The sequence below is a fragment of the Ustilago hordei genome (genome assembly GCF_900519145.1).
Source record: "Ustilago hordei strain Uho2 genome assembly, contig: UHO2_contig_06, whole genome shotgun sequence".
NCBI lineage: Eukaryota > Fungi > Basidiomycota > Ustilaginomycetes > Ustilaginales > Ustilaginaceae > Ustilago > Ustilago hordei.
In genome coordinates, this window is record NW_024545253.1 from 984,780 (window position 1) to 1,005,925 (window position 21,146).

Genomic DNA, 21,146 nt, shown 5'->3' on the forward strand with positions numbered 1-21,146 from the left:
AGCTTCCGTATGTTAAGCAAACTCCTCGAACCAGTGCCGAAGCTCACCACCCAGAACTACTATAGCTGGAATGCACATGTAAAGTCTTTCCTCCGATTGGTACCATATGCTATGGAACACCTCGAAGGAACATTTGATGCAAACCACCCCAGATGGAGTTGCTCATTCAATGACACATTAACAAATGCCCTACGAGGGACCATCAACACCATGGGAGAATACAATGTAAACTATCTTCTTTTGGACATAATAAGAGAGTACCTCACATTTCATCAAGTCTGGAGCAAGATAGAAGCAAGGTTAGGCGACGATGCCACCAGAACCTCTCGCCAGCTCGCTCTGATCACTCAGCTGGGTGATATCAAGATGTTCAATTCCAACATCCGGAAACTCATACAGGAAATCAGGACCATCCAGGCCAAAGGAAGCATCCTGGGAAGACCATTTGCAGATGATACTCTCTTCTCTGCTCTCCAGAAATGCACGATTCGCCACCCGATGTTCAGGGAGATGGTTGCCACTGTCCACCAACTCAACTTTGAAGCGCTGGCCACAGCACTTAGCATATGTCAATCAGCATTAGAGAGCATTCCCACCCAGAAGCTCGATCCCTGGCAAGGTCATGCTAGGACAGCAGGCGATGGTGACCAGGGCAAATCGGCCCATGAAACTGATGACGATGATGACAACAAAACTGCCAAGACTGGATACAGACGCCAAAGAATCCGGTGTTTTGTGTGCAGGTGAGTTGGTCATGGTGCAGGCAAATGCAATGCCATCATCACCATTCCCAAAGATTTGCCGCTCACCAACTCCAAATAGGATGCTTGGTGCTCCCTCACCCCAAGTTGGAAGAAGAACCCAGAAGAAACGACCCATTGGATACTGGATTCAGGAGCTAGCTTTCACATGACGAATGACTATAGCACACTCATAAACCCAAGAACCTGCCGAAAACGCATCTACACAGCTGGAAAGGAGGTTCTGGATGCAAGCGCTATAGGAGATCTCTACATATCAACTGCACATGGAGAAACATTACTCCAGAATGTCTTGTATGTTAAGAATCTCAATGTGAATCTATTGTCAACCAACTCATTAACAGACGAGGGAGCACGAGTGACTTTGGACCATGCCAGTGGACAGATACACATGGCAAATGGAATCTCATTCAAAGTTTCAAAGAACAGAGAGCAAGGCTTGCTAGAGTTATGAAGTGAGGCATGGAAGGAAAACACAATGACCACATCAGCACAGCTGCTCAATGATGTTGATGAAGAGTTTGAACCAACCACAAAGAGGACCACCATCTCCATACAACAACTTTGGCATGAGTGCCTTGGACATCCAGGAAGAGATAAGGCTAAGTCTATTATAAAGAAGATGGGAAGTACCACCCAAATGGATATAGACCCAGACACAGCTCTGACATGTGAGCAGTGTATACAGTCCAAAAGTATGGCTGCAAGAATGAAACAAGGCAGTGGCAAGAGAGCCACTGCACCCCTCGACCTCATGCATATAGATCTGATCATTGATGCATCACATGTGACCAAACACACCTGCATATTGGTGCTCATTGACGATCATAGCAAATATGTTTACGCACAACCATTATTGTGAAAGAGCCAAGCTTTCACAGAGCTCAGAAGAATCATCTCGTTCCTTGAGACACAGACCAACAGGAGCCTAAAAGCAATCTGATCAGACCAAGGAACAGAGTGGAGGAGCAACGAAGCTCTTGAATGGTCACAGGACAAAGGAATAGAGTGGCAAACAACAGTGGGATACAATAGCAAACAAAACGGCAGGGTGGAGCGAATGAACAGAAGCTTGAGTGAGAAGATGTGCACTTTACTGGTACAATGTGGACTACCAAAGATCTTTTGGCCATATGCAATCAGGGCAGCAGCATTCAAGATAAACCTTACTCCAAATGCCGACAATGAGCTCCCATATGAGATGATGTTCAACAAATCACCTGAATGACTCATGCAGCTTCTCCATGTCTTTGGATGTCTCGCTTGGGTAAACATCCCAAAGGCAAAGCGAAACAACAAGAACTTGGACCAATGAGCAGTGGCAGCTATATTCATAGGATACAGCCTGGAATGGAAAGGTTGGCTATTTTATAGTCTGGACTATCAACCAAGTTTATTCTGGAGTAACTCAGCGAAGTTCATGGAATCCAAATGCTGGTCGGACTGGACCGAGTGGAAACTGATAAAAGTTCAATTGCCACAAACAATGATGAATGAAGAAGATGCTGAAAACTCAGGTTATTCAGAAGTGAACCTATTTGATGAAATGGACCAGGAACCACAAAATGAGTACATGGACATGGAAACGACTATGAACACAAACGAAGGCCAAGACCTTGAAGGGTGGACAAATGGTGAGTCCTTCAGACTCACAGCCATGGACAACAAAGGCGAAGGAAACCTAAACCCAACTGTCCGAGAGGCAATGGCAGGGCCAGACAAAAGGCTGTGGGAGGAGGCAATGCGAAAAGAGCTTGAGGGTTTAGAAGCTATGGGCATGTGGGAAGTGACAGATCTCCCAATCAGCATGAACACTGTTGACACCAAATGGGTACTCAAAGTGAAAACGGATGCAAACTTGGTGCCCACAAAGTTCAAAGCAAGACTCGTTGCAAGGGGATTCACTCAGAGAAAAGGTATCGACTATACTGAAATCTTCACACCAGTGGCACTGATTCAATCAATCAGAGGAGCATTGGCTGTGGCAGCTGTGCAAGATTGGGAGGTAGACTCAATCGACATCAAACAAGCATACCTCAATTCAAACTTACAGCATGACATGTAACTGAAGCCACCAGTCAGAACAAAGATGCCACTGGGAAAGGTTCTCAAGCTAATAAAGGGATTATACAGTTTAAAACAGTCAGGGCGAGAGTGGAACACTGAGATGGACTCACACCTTTGGAGGATGGGCTTTCATTGTATGCCAAGCACACCTTGCTTGTATGCAAGAGGAACTGGAGACAACATTACAGTCATCACAGCATACGTCGATGACATGATGATAGCTTCACCAAGTCGCAAAGAAGTAGATCACACCAAGAAGGAGATCATGAATAAGTGGGGAACAGAAGATAATGGGAAGATCAAAGAGTTTATTGGAATCAAAATCATGAGAGACAGGACCCAGAAGAGCATATCTCTTGATCTAACAGCATATATTAAATCAAGGTAAGCAGATGGTTACAGAAGGAGACTGAGAAATCCTGGATCCCGATGCAAAGCATAACTGCAAGTGCAGGAGGAGAGAGATGCTCATCATCACAAAGCAAAGAATACCAGGAGTTAGTAGGACAGCTATTATGGGTATCCAACACAGTGCGACCAGATATCTCATTCACGGTAGGAGTTTTAGCATGACACATGACAACTCCGGTCAAAGGAGCGTGGTGTGCAGCGATCCACACTCTAAAGTACCTAAATCAAACAAGTGAATATCATCTCCAACTAGGAGGGAGAGAAAATGTGGAGAAGGAGACATTAATGACATATACCGATGCAAATTGGGCATCAGACCCCACGAATGGTCGGAGGAGTACATCGGGAGCAATCATGTATCTATATGGGAGCCCGGTGAGTTGGCGATCTCATGTGCAAAAATGCGTGGCCCTGTCAGCCATAGAAGCAGAGTTTATTGCTGCATCGGAAGCAGCACAAGAGGCACTGTTCTTTTCATACCTGCTGTGAGACCTGGGTATCGATAACATCAGACCAATGCTCCACACTGACAGCCAAGGATGCATACAGGTGAGTAAAGACCCAGCCAAACACTGGAAGCTTAAACACATCGACACGCATTATTACTTCGTCAGGGAACACATGCAGGAGGGAGACATTCTGATCAAACATGTCAGAATGGCAAACAACTTGGCAGACATTCTCACAAAGCCATTGAAAGGAGGAGAGACCACACGCCTAGCTTGAGCAATGGGTTTGGTCATGCTGGCGAGGGGGGGAGTTGAAGAGTCACCAGGATAACCAATATGCAAGAGAAGCAAGTAACTGACAGACTGATCCCCTGCATGCATACTAAGTTGAGTGGCGACCAATCAGGAGAAGCATATGAAAGGAAAATGCCGAGATACTACAAAGTGGGCATGACTTGAAGGAGAACAACAAGCCATCTCATTAACAGGATGAAGGTATATATACACAACCCTGTAGCAATAGTGCACAATAAAATACTAAGCATTACATCTACAACACACTAGTACGAAAGAGCTAGAACGTGGCTCGGACGAGGAGGTGCACGGTATAGCTTCAACTGCGGAAGCCTAGCTCCGCGGACATATTTTTCAAGTGTGAGATTTTCGTAGCGTCACAGAACCGCTCGAATTTATTGTGTCACTATATTAACGATCTTCATTTGTTCTATTCCAATAATAGCGTCTACTCAATCTACATCGTAGATGTAGCAGAGTGAATGGCATCTACAGCCACGGAATGAAGCAAGGAGCTGTGGCGATGAAGCCATAGTAGTTCTGTGTCGCCCTGGAGAGCGGCACACTCCCCTCCCTGTCCGAATTTGAAGTTCCACTAATGGACTCGTGCAGCCAAAAGCGGATCCTGTCCTGCAGTGTAGCATCTCCGATAGGTTTTTGCTGCGCAAAGGGATGTTTTGCCAGCCTCATCTGTCGGACAGCTATCCGTTCGCCTGCATTCGTGATGGATGGGATGTGCATCTGAGGAGCGTTCCCGATAGCTATTAGGTTGATTTCTCCCACACTATCACCTGTCGTCGCTGACGATCCCGAACCAAGCGTTTTCCAGCTTACTCCATCAGGAAGCACCAAGTCATTTTCGGGCTCATCATTGGGAAGCTTAGCGATGGCAGCCCAAGTTTGCATCATAAACAAACTCAATTCTCTCTCCTCTTTTGTCATTCCTTTTCCCTTCCCTCCCGCCTCTCTTGCCTTGCTCTTTCCTCCATCGACGTCGTCTTGGGTTGGATCCACACCATACCCCTCACTTTTCCCCATAAAAATGTGCTGGTCCCCATCTCCAGTGGCACCAAACACAAAAGGGATATCCAAAGTATGAAACGCACCCCACTCCTCACTCATCTCCGGCACAATCGTCAATCCTTCCAGCATTCCCAAGCTTGGTCTGTATGCCAGAAGGTACCCATACACATCTACCCTCTCCCCTTCCCTCTTTCCTCCAGCGTTGTTGTGTACGGACATATAGTCCAGGATAGGAGCAGTAAATTGCGAGTCCCCAGTATACGTCGCACATGTGTAGAACGCTTGCCTGTCCCTTTTCGCCTTTTCCTTCCCACCGAGCTTGACTGTCGCCAGCTCGGCGGAGTTGAATGAGTAGAGACTACCCAAGTCGGATGACAGTGCGGGGTGAAACAATTTCTGATGTTCGGCAAGGGCAGAAGTGGTAGCAATGAGGAAGTTGAACATTGTCCCTTCGTCTGCACACATTCCTACCACTACCCCTGCCCTTCCGTTCTTCAGCTGGGATTTGGGTGGAAGGGGCGCTAAAGCACGAGTGATCAAGTTCGGATCGACCAAGAGTCCGTCCCAAACAGGACCCCATTGGTTAGTCACCGCGAACTTTTCCCCTTTAAGATCTTCTCGTGCCGCGGGCAACCTTTCACAATCCTGCACTGTTGGTGTGTATTCCGATCGGGGTCGTTTGCCGATCAGTGGAGGGAACACAGCAGAGATTTCATCCGCACTAACTTTCGTTCGGATCCACTCTAGTTGTGATGCTTCGTCACCTTGCAAATGCGGTGGACAGAGGGTGTGGACGAGAAGGTCGTATGCTGCTTGTGCGGCTTTTGTCGTGCGTGGGAGAAGTGTTGCGACCACACCGCTTTGCAGGATTGCTTTGTGGAACAATCCAGCAGGTGTGAGGGGTGAGAGGAGAAGGTAATGGATAGAGATACTGCCCGCGCTCTCGCCGAAGAACGTCACATTATCCGCATCTCCTCCGAAAGCAGAGATTGAGTGTTGCACCCATAACAACCCGGCAATCAAATCCCATAGTCCCCAATTCCCCGCTCCTACCTCAACCTTCCCCCCTTCCGGCTTCGACTTCAATGCTTCCAGCGAGATAAGGGGCCACTCACCCGCTGCATTTTCCGCTAACGCTTTCGAGCCGAGGAAGCCCATCGGTCCAACGCGATAGCTCAAAGAGACGACGATACAGCCAGATTCATTTGCCAACCTCGCGCCATCATGGATCGGCCTCGAACAGTTACCCACTACAAATGCCCCGCCGTACACCCATACCAGCACCGGCCTTTTCCTTTCTCCAGCAGGAAGGGGTGTTTCGGGAAGCCAAATGTTAAGGTAAAGACAATCTTCGGAACGAGGGATGGAATTCCTGGCATTGCGTCGGGGAAGATACATTCCTTCCATTGCTGCTGGGTCTTGGTGTGGGTCAGAACGCCATGAAGAGGGGCGAGGAGAGGTCCAGTGGGGTAGAGGACCCTGTGGGGGTTTCCATCGGAGGGAGCCAAGGGGTGGTTGGCAGAATGGGATGCCGAGGTATGCAAGGACGCTGCCGGGGAAGGAGGTGGGGTGGAAGGGGTGGAGATGGATTCGACGCGGGGTGATGGGACCTTGGTTTGGGAGATTGACGGTATATTTGGAGTTCATTTTGGTGGTAATCTACAGGGGATGTAAAGGAAGAAGATGGTGATGGTGGTGGAAGAAGAGAAGGTGTGAGGAGTGTTCGGTTAAGGAGGTGTTGGTCCAAGCGTGCGGTTTCTTCTCGTTCGTGACAGGTGTCACAACAGAGAGCTCAGGGTCCAATTTCGTGTCCTCCAATTCCGCTACACATTTTCCCATCTCTGTACGCGCTTGCCACCAAAACAACACACCAACACTTTCCCGCACTCCCATCAACATCAACCCTAACAACCTTCACCTCTTCCGGACTCTTCACATCCCTAAGGAGCCCTAACAACACTCCAGATTCCCGCTCTGCGAGCAATGGCATCGTAATGGGAATCCCCAATCTCTGGCCCGAGCTCTCCTCCTCCGCAACCACTACCACCCTCCCCATCTACTGTCTCACCTCCTTCACCACCAACACCAACACCTCCCGCGGGCTTCGCCTTGGCATCGATGCCTCACTCTGGCTCTTCCACGCACAACAATCTTCCGGAGGCTCCAACCCTTACCTTCGACTCCTCTTCTACCGACTCGCCAAGCTCCTCACCCTGCCCGTCCTACCTTTGTTCGTATTCGACGGATCCGAACGCCCCACCTGGAAGCGAGGAAAGCAAGTCAAAGGCAAGCAACATGCAATCGAGCATCCCTTCACCCAACTTATAGAAGCATTCGGCTTTCAATGGTGTAGAGCGAGAGGAGAGGCGGAGGCGGAACTGGCTTGGCTGAATACGGAGGGTGTGGTGGATGCGGTGTTGACGGATGACAGTGATGCGTTGTTGTTCGGTGCGCAAACGGTTGTGAGGAACTGGGGGAGGAATTTGTCTGGGACTAAGGCTTTTAATAGGACGACTTCGGGTGGTAGTGATGTGTTCCAGGATGAAGAATCAAGTTCCACTACAGTAGGAGGGGGAGGAGGGTTGCAGCTCACCGGATCAGACAGAGATCTCCGAATAACGCTCTACAAGGCATCCGATATGCTCTCCCATCCCGACCTCGGACTCGATCAGAACGGACTCATATTGATAGCGCTTATGTCAGGAGGGGACTATGATACGACAGGACTACTACAATGCGGTGTGAAAATTGCCATCGCTCTCGCCCGAGGTGGGTTTGGAACAAGTCTCATCTCCGCTTTCAAATCTTCCTACCCGACTCTTACCTCCGCTGCTCAAACATGCTTCCGGTTCGCCTCTTTCCTTTCCACCTGGCTGGAAGAGGTGAGGGAAGAACTCCGAACGAACAACCTAGGCTTCCTCCCCTCTCGTCGACCAAAATTAGCGTCTACAATCAAAGACTCTTTTCTGGCCACCCCCGAATCCCGCCGCGTGCTCGCATTCTATGTCTACCCTCTCACTTCCAACAAAGGGAGCAGCGTCAAGATGGAGGGTAAAGGTGGAGAACCAGACCTTCAACGACTGGCCTCGCTCGTGCAGCTATATTTTCAATGGTCAAAAGAGGCAATACTGGGCAAGTTCCGAAGGGTGTTAGGACCGGGAGTAGTAGTGCGAAGGTTAAGACAGCAAGTAGTGGAGGTGGTGGATGGTGGGGGGAGCGAAGGTCCATGGGGAGCTTTGGTTGACAGTCCCAGTAGTAAGGGTGTTAGGCGGTACAGGCTTGGGCTTGCAGCACCTAATGATGCCGGAGAGGAAGGAGGAAAGGAAGGAAAGGAAAAACCAATGCACGAAAGTCCCAACGCAACCAGAATAACCGATTTTTTCTCACGCACAGCCATCACCTCTCAACTCCCCACTACTCTCCCTCGGGTCTCAATGGAAGGTGCGCAAACACCGACACTCGATATAAAAGCGATCAGGTTGCAGCGTCGACATGCAGCTCTAGCACCCTTTCTGGACTATAGATGTCTGGTTTCTGTAGAGGAATTTGCACTGGCGGCTGAGAAAGGGATTGATGCGAGCTTCGATGCTGAGTTGAAAGTCGGTCGAACGCAACAAGACGGTGAATCCGAGACTGAAGTGGAGGATGTTGAGGACGGCCCTTCCAGAGGCGGAAAGGTGGATGACGGCAAGGAGCCTCTGTTGATGTGGATTCCCGAACCACTACTCCAGCTTAGCGTTAGCGGAGGGGACAAACTGCAGTCTTTCATCAAAGATCTGGAGAGGAAGAACGCAGCTAAAAGTGCCAAAAAGCCCTCTTCCGGTGCCGGTGGAGGAGGGAAGAAAGGTCAGATGAGCCTGATGTCTTTCGTCAAGCCCGGAGCCAAGCCATCCCTCTCCAGCATGACTACGAGGAGTTTTGCTCATGGTGGAACGACCAAATCCCAACCTCCCAGAGAAGAGCCGATGACGCCGAGAACATCAAGACAACTGCGCATACCCAGTGGACTCATGCGTCGGACTGAATCTGTTCCCCTCCTCGCTTCCACTCGTAGCTTAGGTTTGGGCAGGAGAAGAGGGGTGGAAAAAATCACTTCAATGCCAGCAAATCCAGCTTTGGAAGAAGGAGAGGGTGATTCAAGTATCGAGTTTCTTGGAGAGCTTGTCTCCTCTTCTTCACGCAGGAATGAAAGGCAGGTGCATAGTCGACCAAGTACTCCTCCCACCGATGACAGCAGCGAAGAGGGAAGCAGTTCGAACAAGTCACCGAGAAAGAGCAAGACTCCAGCCAAAACTGTATCAAGCGACAGCGGAAGAGGAGAAAGGAGAGATACACCTTCACAACGCGCACTAGCAGAACCATCCACAGACGAGGAAGAAGGAATGGACAACGACAAAGGTGAAATCATCCCTCCCCGCCCAACACGTTTATTCGGCGCAACCCTGGCCAGCGCCATTCGTCAGAATGCCAAACCTCGGAAGCCGAGGATATCAGCAATAACCATAAGCGAAGATTCCGATAACGAATGATACCCTCCCACACCCATTCTCATTCTTACCCTCACACTCCCCCAGCAGAAAAGAAAGTGCAACGATAACGTTGTAACAACAGGGTGACAGAGAAAATAACACAAGAACCAAAAAGAAAGAAAGGTGAAAAATTAGAGCCGAGACTTTGTCTGGTGAGAAGAGACAAGTATAAGTGCAGGTGAGGGGGTGGTTGTGTTTGCTGAGACTAAGAGTTGGGTTTGGGAGCGGTCTTTCGATGTTGCTACGGGTGACGAGGAAGGTTTTGGTTGTGTTGGAGGCTGAATTTTAAGCGGAGAGGTTGGCGAGGTTTGCTCTGTCGACGAAGGCGAAGGCGTGTTGCTTCGAGAAGGTGGACTAGAAGCTGATAGACTTGAGCTCGGATTTGATCGTGTCAACTGAGTAGCTGGTGGTTGGTCTGCTGGTGCTGGTGTTGCAGGACCAAAATGTTGATGATGAACGACAGGTTTTGGTGCCGCTGAGGCCAAGTATCGCGCTAATGGTGATGGTTGCGGTTGTTGCTGCTGTTGTTCTCCAACACCACCATTACCACCACTACCACCACCACCTCCTCCTCCTGCTGGTGGTTGTGGTTGCATTGTCGAAGAAGACACAGTCGTACTTCTCGCCCCACTATCCATCCACGGCGAACTCTGTACTTGCTGAATTCCACCCGCACTACCCGCCGCCGACGCCAAATTATTATCCCACATTTGAGGCGCCATCCTCCCCTGACCAAAATGGGAAGGATCGAACCTCGCAACCCCCAACATATCTCTATCTCGAATCGCCGCTGCACTCAGACCCATCTTTGTTAACTCTGATCTCTCCTGTAGCCACTCTACGATCGCCTCAACTACCTGTGGGTAGAATCCACGGAAAAGATGATCCGCATGGTCGATGAGTTTGATCGAACAACTACCCGGCCTGCGGTGCACACCGGAAAGTATGTTGGCATACGAAGTGACATCCGATGCAGGCACAGATTTGTCTGCTGTTCCGTGGATGAGCAGTACGTCGGTATTGTAAGGGAAAGCAAGAGCGATCTCTCGTGTGGGCCAAGCAGCGAATTGTTCCACCTGTTCAGGGTATACTCGAAGTTCCTTATCCTGACCTGCAACGCGTGCTTGCCATCGAAAGAATCCTTCTCGTGCAAAAGCGGAAAGATACATCGGATCCCGTTCGTGGATGTTGGACATATTGAACCTTGCACTTAATCCCACGAAAAAGGGAACCCTCAACGACGGCGGTAGAGCATCAGGACAATGTTTTGCAAACCAAGCAAAAGCGTCCAAACAACCACGACTATGTCCCACGATGATCTCCACCGTATACTCCAAATTGGTTCGAAGGTAGTCAACAACAGCAACGAGATCCTCGACATCATCAGCTAAGTTCCCCATAGACCAAGTACCTGGAGTTTCGCCGTTAGCGCGGAAATCGAATCGGAACGAATCAACCGGTAGTGCACGCACGAGTTGTTTGTGATAGATCTGATCTTTGTGTGCAAGGACACCATGAAGGATGATGGCGATTTTGAGTCCACGTGTATCGCGTTTGTCGATAGGGTAGATGGGGTAACCTCGACGTTTGAACGTTTGATCTTTTTGACGCAAGCGTTGCATTGTAGCTGGGTCATCTTCGACACTGAGACTGCGGTTGTCGGATCGAGAGGATGAGGGATCGTTGGAGATGCCGTGTCGTGAGGAAGAGGGGTGTTGAGAGTGTCGGAGTGGTTCGATAGATGCTGTTGTGGAACGGGAGGTGTACATGGGTTGCGGTTCGTGTTCTTGTGGATTGTGAGGTGGGAAGGCGGTTTGTGCGAGGATGCCGACGATGCCAATGGTCTCGCCTGTGGCGATCGTCATTGGGATGTGAAGTTTCGTCTCTCTCATCTTGGCGGTGGAAAGGGGAGATGCGGGTGAAGGTCACACGCAAGTCTCTTTAATTGTGTTAGTACGGTTGGCGTCGAGAAGTTGGAAGTCGTTTGCTCTGGTCAACCGGTCGAAAGAGGCTGGTATTCAAGGCACCAAGCCTGGTGACTAGACGTGGAATCGGCCTCCAGGACAAGCAAGGGATTGAAGCTGCTGCGTCCTTGAAGATGCTACTGAGCTTATCCGTTGAGGATCGACTGGGTGCGAAGAGAGATCCCAAGTGCTCGATGCTTGTTCTAAATGAGCGAGTAGGGCAGTAAGCGATAATAAAAGCCTGAAGTGCGATGCTTTGTCGAAAGACGATGCCTTCTAACTGAAGTCGAGATGATGGAGTCTGATCGTTGGTATATCCGTAGGCAGCCAAGGTACTGCTAATGCAACTGCACGCTATTGGCAGCTGATGGTGTGATGAGACAAAGGTGATCTATTGGAGATAAAGAGCGTGACAGGGAAGAGGCAAGAAAGTAGGAACGAGAGCGAGAGCTATTGCATACGGTAGCGAAGCAAGTTACAGCGGGAGCGAGCGGTGGTGACCACGGAACAGAGAAAGCTAAGAGGTGTAGCCGAGATGTGGGTTCGGGACGAGCAGTGTTGTCGGGATGGGGCGAGGATAATGGAGAGGTGCAGCGGCGAGTGTGTGAATGGGAGCGAGGAGGTCGAGCATCAAGAGATGAGCTTTGGCAGGCCAGCCGTTTGGTGTACAGATAGTGGTAAAGAGAAACGGCAATCCAGTGTATACTGGAGCTGAAGCGATGGGATAGATGCCGACGCCGCACAAATGACCGGGAGGAGGGGAGACGAAGAAAGCAATGCAGTGGCAGCGTAACGAGCGCAAGAGAAGCAGGAACGAGATGGCGAGCCAGGCGGACTTGAGTCGAGGGGAAGGGAGGTAGAAGAAGAAGAAGCCGAAAGGTGTTGCCCCCGAGAGGTTGAGGAAGTGAAAGGCAAAAAGAAAGGGAGGGAAGCTTTGTATGATTGCTGTCAGCACAATGACACCCTGAAAGAAAGCGAGGAAGCGAGTTTCAGAGTAAGAAGTGCGGAGAGACAATCACCACCACGAGCAGCAGCGCATCCGGACCCTTCTTGATCGAAAGAAGTGGCTCTGCATCTGATTCAAGCTGGGATGTCTCGCTCAGTTTGTGTAACACAGACAAGAGTAAAGAGCCACGGGACTGCATGCGCAGAAGAAGACCTGGAATCTCCTTCCAACGAGCGGCTGTGTGTGTGTGTGTGTGTGTGTTGGACGCTTGTTTTCCCTGAGAGGTTGTGGTTGCCCCGCGGAACTTGTCCCGTTCATCCCTTCGGAACAACGACATCGGGGAAGCAAGACTATCAAAGGCATGCTGACATCAAAGAAAAGCTTGTACGATAGGGTGCCATGTCAACAGAACAACGTCGACAGGAGTGCTCTTTTAGCTTTGTACAGCCTCGCACCAGCAGTCGGCTATATCCATCCATCCAGTGCAAGCAGCAGAGCGGTGTTGAACCGCAGAACTCTATTTTCGCAAGCCATCTATCTTCACTCAGAACCTTGTATGTAAGCGGAGACGTCGACAATCGAAGCAACCATTGTTGCCGTTGCTGCTGCCGTTCCTTGTAGTCGTGGCGACAACGCCAATGTGTGTGTGATGTCACGAGGTCTGTCGCCCTGCTTTTGCAAGACCTTGAAGCTTTATTGTTCTATATGCTGGCTCCCTTTGAAAGAAGTCGACTGTGGCACAACCTGGCGTAACCGAGAAAATCGCTTCGCTCAGATCCGCGTTTTGTGTAATCGCTTTAGCCGCCCACACCACCACAACTTTGTACAACATGATCCGAATTTGTCGGACAGGCAACATGTAACGATGTCAGCCGGATCCTCGGCTTCTCAAGATAGATGGATGGCCGCTTCAAGCTTTGTGTTCTGGACTTGAAGCCCAAAGAAGAGACGCAGGCACAGCGCACGCTTGCATCGAAAAAGCATGTGGGTATGGGCAACTTTATTCCTACAGTACTCCTCGCTCTTCCGTACAACGAAAACCCGTGTTACTGATAACTGTTCGGAGCTCGAACCTGATAATATTCGACTTAGGGCGGTGAAGTCGAGGGCTACTTAGGTAGCTGGTTAGACCTAGCAACCTCGTCTTAGAGCTGGGTTAGGTTTCCTTCCTTAGGGCTCCGAGTAGCGTAGGGTTGGGGTTGGGGTTAGCCTTGCTTTTATCTTTCCCTCCAATGCCCCACAAGATCAGCTCTGGCTGCAAAGCTGTATGGTGCTGCCACAGTTTGAGAGTTCCGTTAGGGTTAGGGTGCGAGACTGCACCTTGTGTATGTGTAACATGTAGCAAAAGGTATCAGCTTGACCCGATTTTTCCTCCCGATCGTTTCGCGATCTAGAAGCCGATTTGGTTTCCGCGTTCCGAGAAACGTACCCTTGGGAAATTTCACTTTTAGAGTGCAGCTTTTCTGGAGAAAAAAAAAACCAGCGGACAAGGGTCCTCGTTGTTGCACTTGCTATCGAACCTACTTTCTTATCCTCACCATCACCTTCATCCCTGGTCGCTGAAAGCTTTCCAACCCGAACCCGAGTACAAACAGACGATCTTCGACCCCCATCCCATCGTACAGACCTCCAGTCTCGAATCCTTCGACGTATTTGTGTCTAGCCACCAACCCTTCCATAAACCTAACTCTCAACCACATCCTCATTGAGTACATCGTCCACAATGGCCAAAGGTCTTCGTTCAGCATCCAAACTCAAAGCGCGCAATCAAAAGCGTACCAACCCTAAATCAGATTATGCTGTCAACGAAGCAGCTCGTGTCAATGCTCTTAATGCTCGTCTGGTAGCTGGGTTGAAGAAAGATAAACTTCTTGTCGAAAGCAGCAATGATGAAGAGGATGCAGAAGAAATGAAAGATGTCGCTGAAGTGGGAGGGGAGAAGAACGAGGAAGGAGAGCAGCCAAAGAAGATTTCTACATCAGGGGCGAGAGACTCGAGAAGAGAGACGTATAGGAAGAGCAAGGGGTTGAAGCCGTTTAAGAACAAAGGTGGCAATAGTTTGTTTGATGCTCATAAGAGTAAGAATGGTGGTAAGCCTAAGAGGAGGCGATGAGTGCATAGCATTCGACTTGGTTGGATTCGATGGAGGCAGTAAGATTATGGAAGTGGATTTGCGCTGAAGTAAGGTTGTAGCATCGGTCTCACTACAGCCCTTTTGCCACAACTGGAAGCGAAGGGCGGGCTGACGAGCATCTTGGCGATGTTCAAAAGCTCTGCCTGTGTTTCAATCGTCAACGTTTGGAGCGCCTTCGATAAGACTTTTTCCTCTTCGCAGTATTTTCTCGCATTCTTTCTGACTTCGCGATCTTCGACTATGTCTTGCTTCCAATCCCTCAGCTTCTTATATCTTGTACTATAGATACCTCATCCTCTCTCATTCTCATCTGTCGAATATCAACCATTGCTGCTTCACCATTAGTCTCTCGACTCAGCTTATGATTCACTCAAACACACAGCCTCGATCAAACAGGAACATGCAAACGAATCAAATTAACACAAAAAGGAAACTTCTAGCTCTTACATACAACAATCCCCTTCTCCGCCTCGCCATCCACATCTACCACTTCCTCCCCTTCCCCTCCTATCGCTCCCCTTTTAAACTTCCCTATTGTAATCAACAACAATTCACTGGCTTTAACGCTTTCCACCAGATGAGGAACACAATTTAGCAATGCAACATCGACCATAATCCCCAGTAGATTATTTGACTTGGCAAATCTGACCGCTTCTGAAATACTTTCTCTCCTGGGATCCGTTTCGTGTCTGGCCGAAGGCACCAATTCTCCTCTCTCCAGGGAGGCGGTTCCGTCGACCCCGCAGAAAGAAGCAAAAAAGACGGCGTAGTTGGGTTGTTTCCAATTCAACGCGGTACAAACTGTAGGCGACCGAGATGAAAAGAGAATCTTGCGGGATTGTTCTCGATTGGAAGTACCAGCAGCATAGACTGTGTGGAGGATTGTATCGACGAATTGGTTGACTTCCATTTTGGGCATGCCTGGGTTGCATCGAACTTCGGCGGTGGAGGGATACATTACGTCGATATCGATTCCGACGGAGACCGGGAGGAGGGACAGGAGGGTTCCAAGGGTGACAACGGAGGTGGAAAGGGCTTTTTGCCAGTCTTGCCATGAAGCGGAGGCTGCTTGGCTAGGGGTCCAATTGAGTGCGTGGTGAGTGGATGTGGCGAGTGAGAGAAGTTCGTCTGACTTGACACTGCCGACGTAGACTTGAAGACCGGGAAGGGGGATGAAGGGGGAAGGCCAAACGATGGCGACTGCATCTTTTGTCACTTGGACGACTACGCGTAAGTACTCGCCGGCGAGAGAGGATCCGGTGACAAGCGTTGGTTGGACGGCAGCTGCAGCAGCAGCAGAGGAGGAAGAGGTAGCACCAGCAGACCCAGCTAGCGGTGTTCCAGCTGTACCTTTGTCTGCATTTTTCGGTGTACCTGAAGCAGCAGCAGCAGCAGCAGCAGCAGCACTACTCAAAGTCCCACTAACTCCATTATTCGGCGTCATCCTAGTCGGTCCCACCGTCGAAGCAGCCCCTACACCAGGCAACATACTCTTCCAATATGTCTCCACCCTCCCGCCGATCTCCAACTGCACACTGTCAAAGGGCTTGACAAAGTCCAATTCAAACGAAACCTCACCTACCACTTTGAGATACACATCCTGCAATGGCAACACAAACCGCTTCCTGCCCGTCATACCCTCGAACGAGCTCGGCAATGCAACCGCCTTACCGATCACCTTTGAACCAAACGTAGGCATGAGCTCCCATTCGATCGAAAAGCTTTCCAGACTGTTGACTTGGAACGAGAACACTTCGCGTTCGTCAGCTAGTGGCAGTACGACGTTGTGCGGAATGGCAGTGGTGGAAGTGTCGGGTCGAGAAGTCATGACGAGTTTGAGCGAAGAAGTAGAGAACTGTTCGGGACGGTTGGGATCTTGATGCTTGTAAAGCTTGACCGAGTTATTAGTAAGGGAAACGGAGACGAGGGCGCGTTTGTCAAGGTAGTTGTGTCCGTAGGTTCGGAAGGGGATGATGGGCGGTGGCAACGACAAATTAGGTATGCCGTCAATCTCGAGGTCCAGATCATCGCCTCGGTCGTTTACTGCGCTGGCTTTGGCAGCCGAAGCTTTGGACAAATGTCTACCGGGGACTGGATCTTGACTCTGCTGTGCAGCCTGTAGAAGCAAAAGCAGACAGGCGATCTTTCCGTTCCATGCAGCGTAGAAGGCAGCGGTGCGATCCTTCTCATCGACAATGTTGACGTTGCAGCCTGCATTGAGGAGCACTTTGAGACAGTCGACGTGTCCGCTTTCGGCAGCAAAGAAGGTCGGAGTCCATTGTGTACCCTTCTCGGGTGCGTTAGGGTCCCCACCGGACTCGACGAGAAGGCGCACGCAGTCGGCGTGACCAGCACGTGCTGCGAGCGCTTGTGGATAGAGTCCCTCAGCGTTGGAGGCGATCTTTGCTCCCTTCTGCAGCAGCAACCGGACGATATCGGCATGGCCGCCAGAGCTGGCGAGACAGAGGGGAATCAGATCGGTGGCGTCGCGGGGCTCGACACTTGCGCCGTGGTCGAGGAGGATCCGAACTGCATCCGTGCGGCCGTTCATCACCGCGAGAATCAAGGGCGAAAAGCCATCGAGATCGTAGGTGGCCGCCGAGATGTTGGGCAATGAAAGCAAGTACTTGCAGACATCGGTGTGACCGGACATTGCAGCGTAGGAGAGGGCTGTACGGCCGTAGATGTCCTGCTGTGCAACGTCAACACCGTTCTCGACGCACGACTGGACGAGATAGAGCCTGCCAGCCATCGATGATTCGTGTAGGCAGGTACGAGAGCTGATGTCGTCGACAAATTTGTAGTCTGCAAGGTGTTTTTCCAACGCAGCTCGGACAGCCTCGTGAGGTGCTTGTAGCAATGCACGCCAGACGATGCGGGAGACACTGGTGGGATCCTCGTTCTGCGCCGCGATCCGGACCATTTCTGTTGCTGGAGCCACACGGCCAGCCTTAACTGCGTGGGCGAGGTTGACCTCCAGATCAGCCAGCACATCAAAGTCCTGGCTCTGAGCAGCGGCAAAGTCAAGCCTATTATCCGACGACAGACTGGTCCCATTTGTGCTGAGCCTCTCCTCAAGCGATCGGCCATGCGAGAGGTTCTCGAGCTCGAGCAAGTTAGCCGCTGCAATATCGCTCAGTTCGGCAATGAACTTGAGGTTGAAACATGGCTGCACCTCGACTTGACGAGCCAAGTAGAGTTCCTTGGTCTGGGACTTGGAACGTTTGTCCCACTTCTTCAAAATCTTCCTGAAACCGGTGGCATTGATCTCGATGAACTGCTGAAGCTTGCTAAGATCCTTCTCGAAGTAACGGAAGCCTTCGTAGAGTGCGACGTAGGATGGCGACTCTTTGGAAAGCTTGGATGAGTTGCGAGACTCAAAGATGATGCGCTTCTTGTCGATGAGGGTTTGAAGACGGGACTTGAGCTCTGCTTCCTTTTGGAGATAGAAGTTGTTGATCTTTTCGAGCTCTCGTTCGAGTTTGAAGAAGAAGGCAGCTTTGTGGATCTGGAGTTCATCAGAGCCTTGGATGTGAGGAAGGATCTGGGGTTGTGGCGAGACGGTGGATTGTCCATTGGCGTTGTATTCGGGTCGAACACCAGTTGCGAAGAGGGCTGCGTCGGCGAGACGACCCTTTTCGAGCGAGTTGATGATCTTTTTGAGGAACTTGTAGTCCAAGTAGTAGGCACCCCAGCCGGAAATCTGCTGGCTGAGGATATACTTGCCGAACTTCATCTTGAGCGGCTGAGAGGTGATGCTTAGTACTTGAAGCGCTTAGGATGCAAGATGTCGGCTTGTAGGGGCGGTTCTGGAATGGTAGGGATTGAGGATAGTGTTCCGAGACGGCCAGGATAACGACTTGAGCTCAAGCAGCAGTAGTTGCAGCAGCGGTGGCAGCGGCAATGGTGCGCTTGGTGATAAAGCCAGCTTAACGAAGGTTCATGGTGTGAAGGTGAGGGTATTCGTGGTGTGATAGAAGCGTGCTGATGAGCGGCAAGCCGATAAGGGCAGCTTTGTGCTACGAGAGCAGCTTGCTCGAAGAAGACCGCCGGTTGCGTTGTGCACTTGGGATGATCCGGAGCGTTGGACTTGAAACTCGAAGCTTGAGCTAGGGCAAGGTGACGATGGGCGCTGTCGTATGTGATGGAGCTGAAGGCGGTAGGTGTTGGAGACGGAAGACGATCAAGACGGAAGAAGCACCAACAAGACCAAGGCTTGGCCGGTGTCAACTTTGAGTATGGAAGCCGGGACACTTTGTAACAGGCAGCAGAAGGCGTGGTGTTTTTTTTTTTTTTTTTTTTTTTTTTTTTTGAAGGTGAGCGTGCGTGCACGAGCCAAGTGGATTCGAATCTGTTGCACCGTGCTCACAGTTGAGGTGCCTCTTTTCGCTTTCCTCAGGCTTTTAGAGCTTCCATGCGCAATGTTCTTTAGAGTCCAGCCCAAGAAAAATCACACTAGGCTGCATTGCACCACTCGGATTGTGCGCCGGTTAGGGTCCAGAGTGTCATGTTCTGCCTTCTTGACCTTGGCTTCCGATATCAATCGCAGCACGCCTCCGACATGGAGCAAGACAGTCTGAGTGCAGGGTTATTACCGAAGAGCCGACAAGGCCCTGGGAAGGCTTGTCAGCGTTCAAGTTGCTTCCCATCCGAAGAGAAGAGCTGGCCCACTGTTCATTTGGAAGCTGCTGAGATGACTTGGGTGTGAAGCAACACGTGCGCACGTTGTGTGCATTTCAGCTGTCCTGATTCGTCCGTTGTAGATCAGCCGCGTTGTGACCATCAGTCGGCCTAACATCCTTGATTTCGCGGTCATCAAGACATTGCCGGAGCCAGGCCCTGACGGACGACAAAGGTGCTACTATTGCCAGGGTGAGAATCACTGGAGCAATTCAACCCCGAAACCCCGAAAATGACCCCAAAACACGCAAATTTAGTAACAACTTTATCCACAAACGGTGTGGCCATCCAGGCCCAGACAAGACCCAAGTGCTTGAGAAGATCTATAAGCTCAGGACCAAACCCTGCAAATGCCAAGACTGTATGGCAAGCAAATCAATGAAAGCTCATATGGGACAAAGTAGTGGGAAGCATGCCAAACTCCCATTAGAACTAGTGCACATCAATTTAGCTACACACTTCTCAACAAAGACACAGTTTACATGCCTGCCAGTAGCAGTGGATGACACATCAAGCTTCACATATGTCAAACTGCTATGAACAAAATCTGAAGTGCTTCAAGTACTAAAGGAATGGATTAACTATGTCAAGATTCAAACTGGTCACAAGCTCAAGACACTCAGATCAGACAATGGAATGGAAAGGATGTCACAGGGTCTGCGCAGAAGACCCTAGACAAACATTGGGTGTGTTGTGCACACAAAATGTGAAAACAATCAAGTTGCAGGTTTCTGATTGGTTTTGCTGAAATCAATCAGAACAAGCCCATCCAGTAGATTTCACCAAACATACTGCAAGAAGACCTCATCAATGCATAGCAGGTCAAATGATCACATGGGGGCAATGGGATAGCTGGAGGAGGATGTCACCATCATTGGTGGCAAAGGAGGCATACAGGAGGTGATCACATGCAAGGAAGGGGACTGAGCCCAGGAGCATGTGTGGGGTTACCACATGGGGAAATGGTCCCACACATGTCAAAGAAACAATCACATGGAGCGGGAACAGGACAATAGGGGTGACCACATGGAGCGGGAGTAGGACAGTGTCATAGGACCGAGTGCGCAGGAGGAACTGGAATCATATGAGGAGAGACCTTGTGCAGGAATCACAGGATTGGGCAAAACAAAGGGTTATGACAGAGTTCATCAAGATCAGTAGTAACAAGGTCCTATGACAGAATTTGTCAGAATTGGTACAAGGGAGACCTTACAGCAAAGTCCATTGGGATCAGTAGTATTGCACTTGTACAACAGATCTTGCAAAAACTGGCTAGAGGGTGCTGCTTCCACAAGGCCTCACAATGGGACATATGGTGATGACATTGGGCCCACCACTCTGATGAAGTAGGGGCCCTGCACAACAATGAACTCAATGCAAGAGGATGGGTGCCATCACTAGGGGCAAGATGAAGGAGGGTGTGCTTTGCCACTTGGATGAAGTGGGAGTGGCCCCTAGCAACAAAGAGCAGTGTCGCAGGTGACACTGCGAGAACATCTATATAACACACACCTGCTCCTCATCATAGTGGTTGAGTGGAGCATCCACTCTACCTTATACATTACTAGCTATAACTTCAACACAAGTATATTGCAGAGCATTGCATCTACTTAGCCTGTGTGTTGTATCACAGCTACTTGACGCCATCCAAAGGCAGTACATACTGCAGTCCAGATATCGATCAACACCAAAGGCAGTTTCATACTGCGGTCTGGCCCTCTCGATCTCATACCAAAGGCAGTCATCCACTGCAGTCTGGAGATCAATCAATCAATCAATCGACACACTGGACACTCGTGTCGAGACAAATGTCATGGGACCGGATGTGCAGGAAGCAGGAAGATCCGAAGTCATATGAAGAGGAGTGCAGGAATCGCAGGATCAGGCT

At 50.2% G+C, this 21,146-nt stretch overlaps 5 protein-coding genes across 5 annotated transcripts; 2 read left to right on the forward strand and 3 right to left on the reverse strand.

Annotated features, from left to right (window-relative positions):
- Nucleotides 1-4,471: 4,471 nt before the first annotated feature.
- Nucleotides 4,472-6,652, reverse strand: UHO2_03767 (uncharacterized protein; the record flags this gene model as incomplete). The annotated part of the gene is made up of 1 exon (XM_041554373.1): nt 4,472-6,652. The coding sequence occupies one exon, from the start codon at nt 6,650-6,652 to the stop codon at nt 4,472-4,474; it is 2,181 nt and encodes a 726-aa protein (XP_041410307.1).
- A 347-nt stretch (nt 6,653-6,999) lies between these two features.
- UHO2_03768 (uncharacterized protein) lies at nt 7,000-9,534 on the forward strand (the record flags this gene model as incomplete). Its single annotated transcript, XM_041554374.1, has 1 exon — nt 7,000-9,534. The coding sequence occupies one exon, from the start codon at nt 7,000-7,002 to the stop codon at nt 9,532-9,534; it is 2,535 nt and encodes an 844-aa protein (XP_041410308.1).
- A 131-nt stretch (nt 9,535-9,665) lies between these two features.
- Nucleotides 9,666-11,426, reverse strand: UHO2_03769 (uncharacterized protein; the record flags this gene model as incomplete). The annotated part of the gene is made up of 1 exon (XM_041554375.1): nt 9,666-11,426. One exon carries the CDS (start codon nt 11,424-11,426, stop codon nt 9,666-9,668), a length of 1,761 nt encoding a protein of 586 aa, XP_041410309.1.
- Nucleotides 11,427-14,167: 2,741 nt separating this feature from the next.
- On the forward strand, nt 14,168-14,557 carry UHO2_03770 (uncharacterized protein; the record flags this gene model as incomplete). The annotated part of the gene is made up of 1 exon (XM_041554376.1): nt 14,168-14,557. The coding sequence occupies one exon, from the start codon at nt 14,168-14,170 to the stop codon at nt 14,555-14,557; it is 390 nt and encodes a 129-aa protein (XP_041410310.1).
- Nucleotides 14,558-15,014: 457 nt separating this feature from the next.
- Nucleotides 15,015-18,314, reverse strand: UHO2_03771 (putative PHO81 - cyclin-dependent kinase inhibitor; the record flags this gene model as incomplete). The annotated part of the gene is made up of 1 exon (XM_041554377.1): nt 15,015-18,314. The coding sequence occupies one exon, from the start codon at nt 18,312-18,314 to the stop codon at nt 15,015-15,017; it is 3,300 nt and encodes a 1,099-aa protein (XP_041410311.1).
- Nucleotides 18,315-21,146: the final 2,832 nt, after the last annotated feature.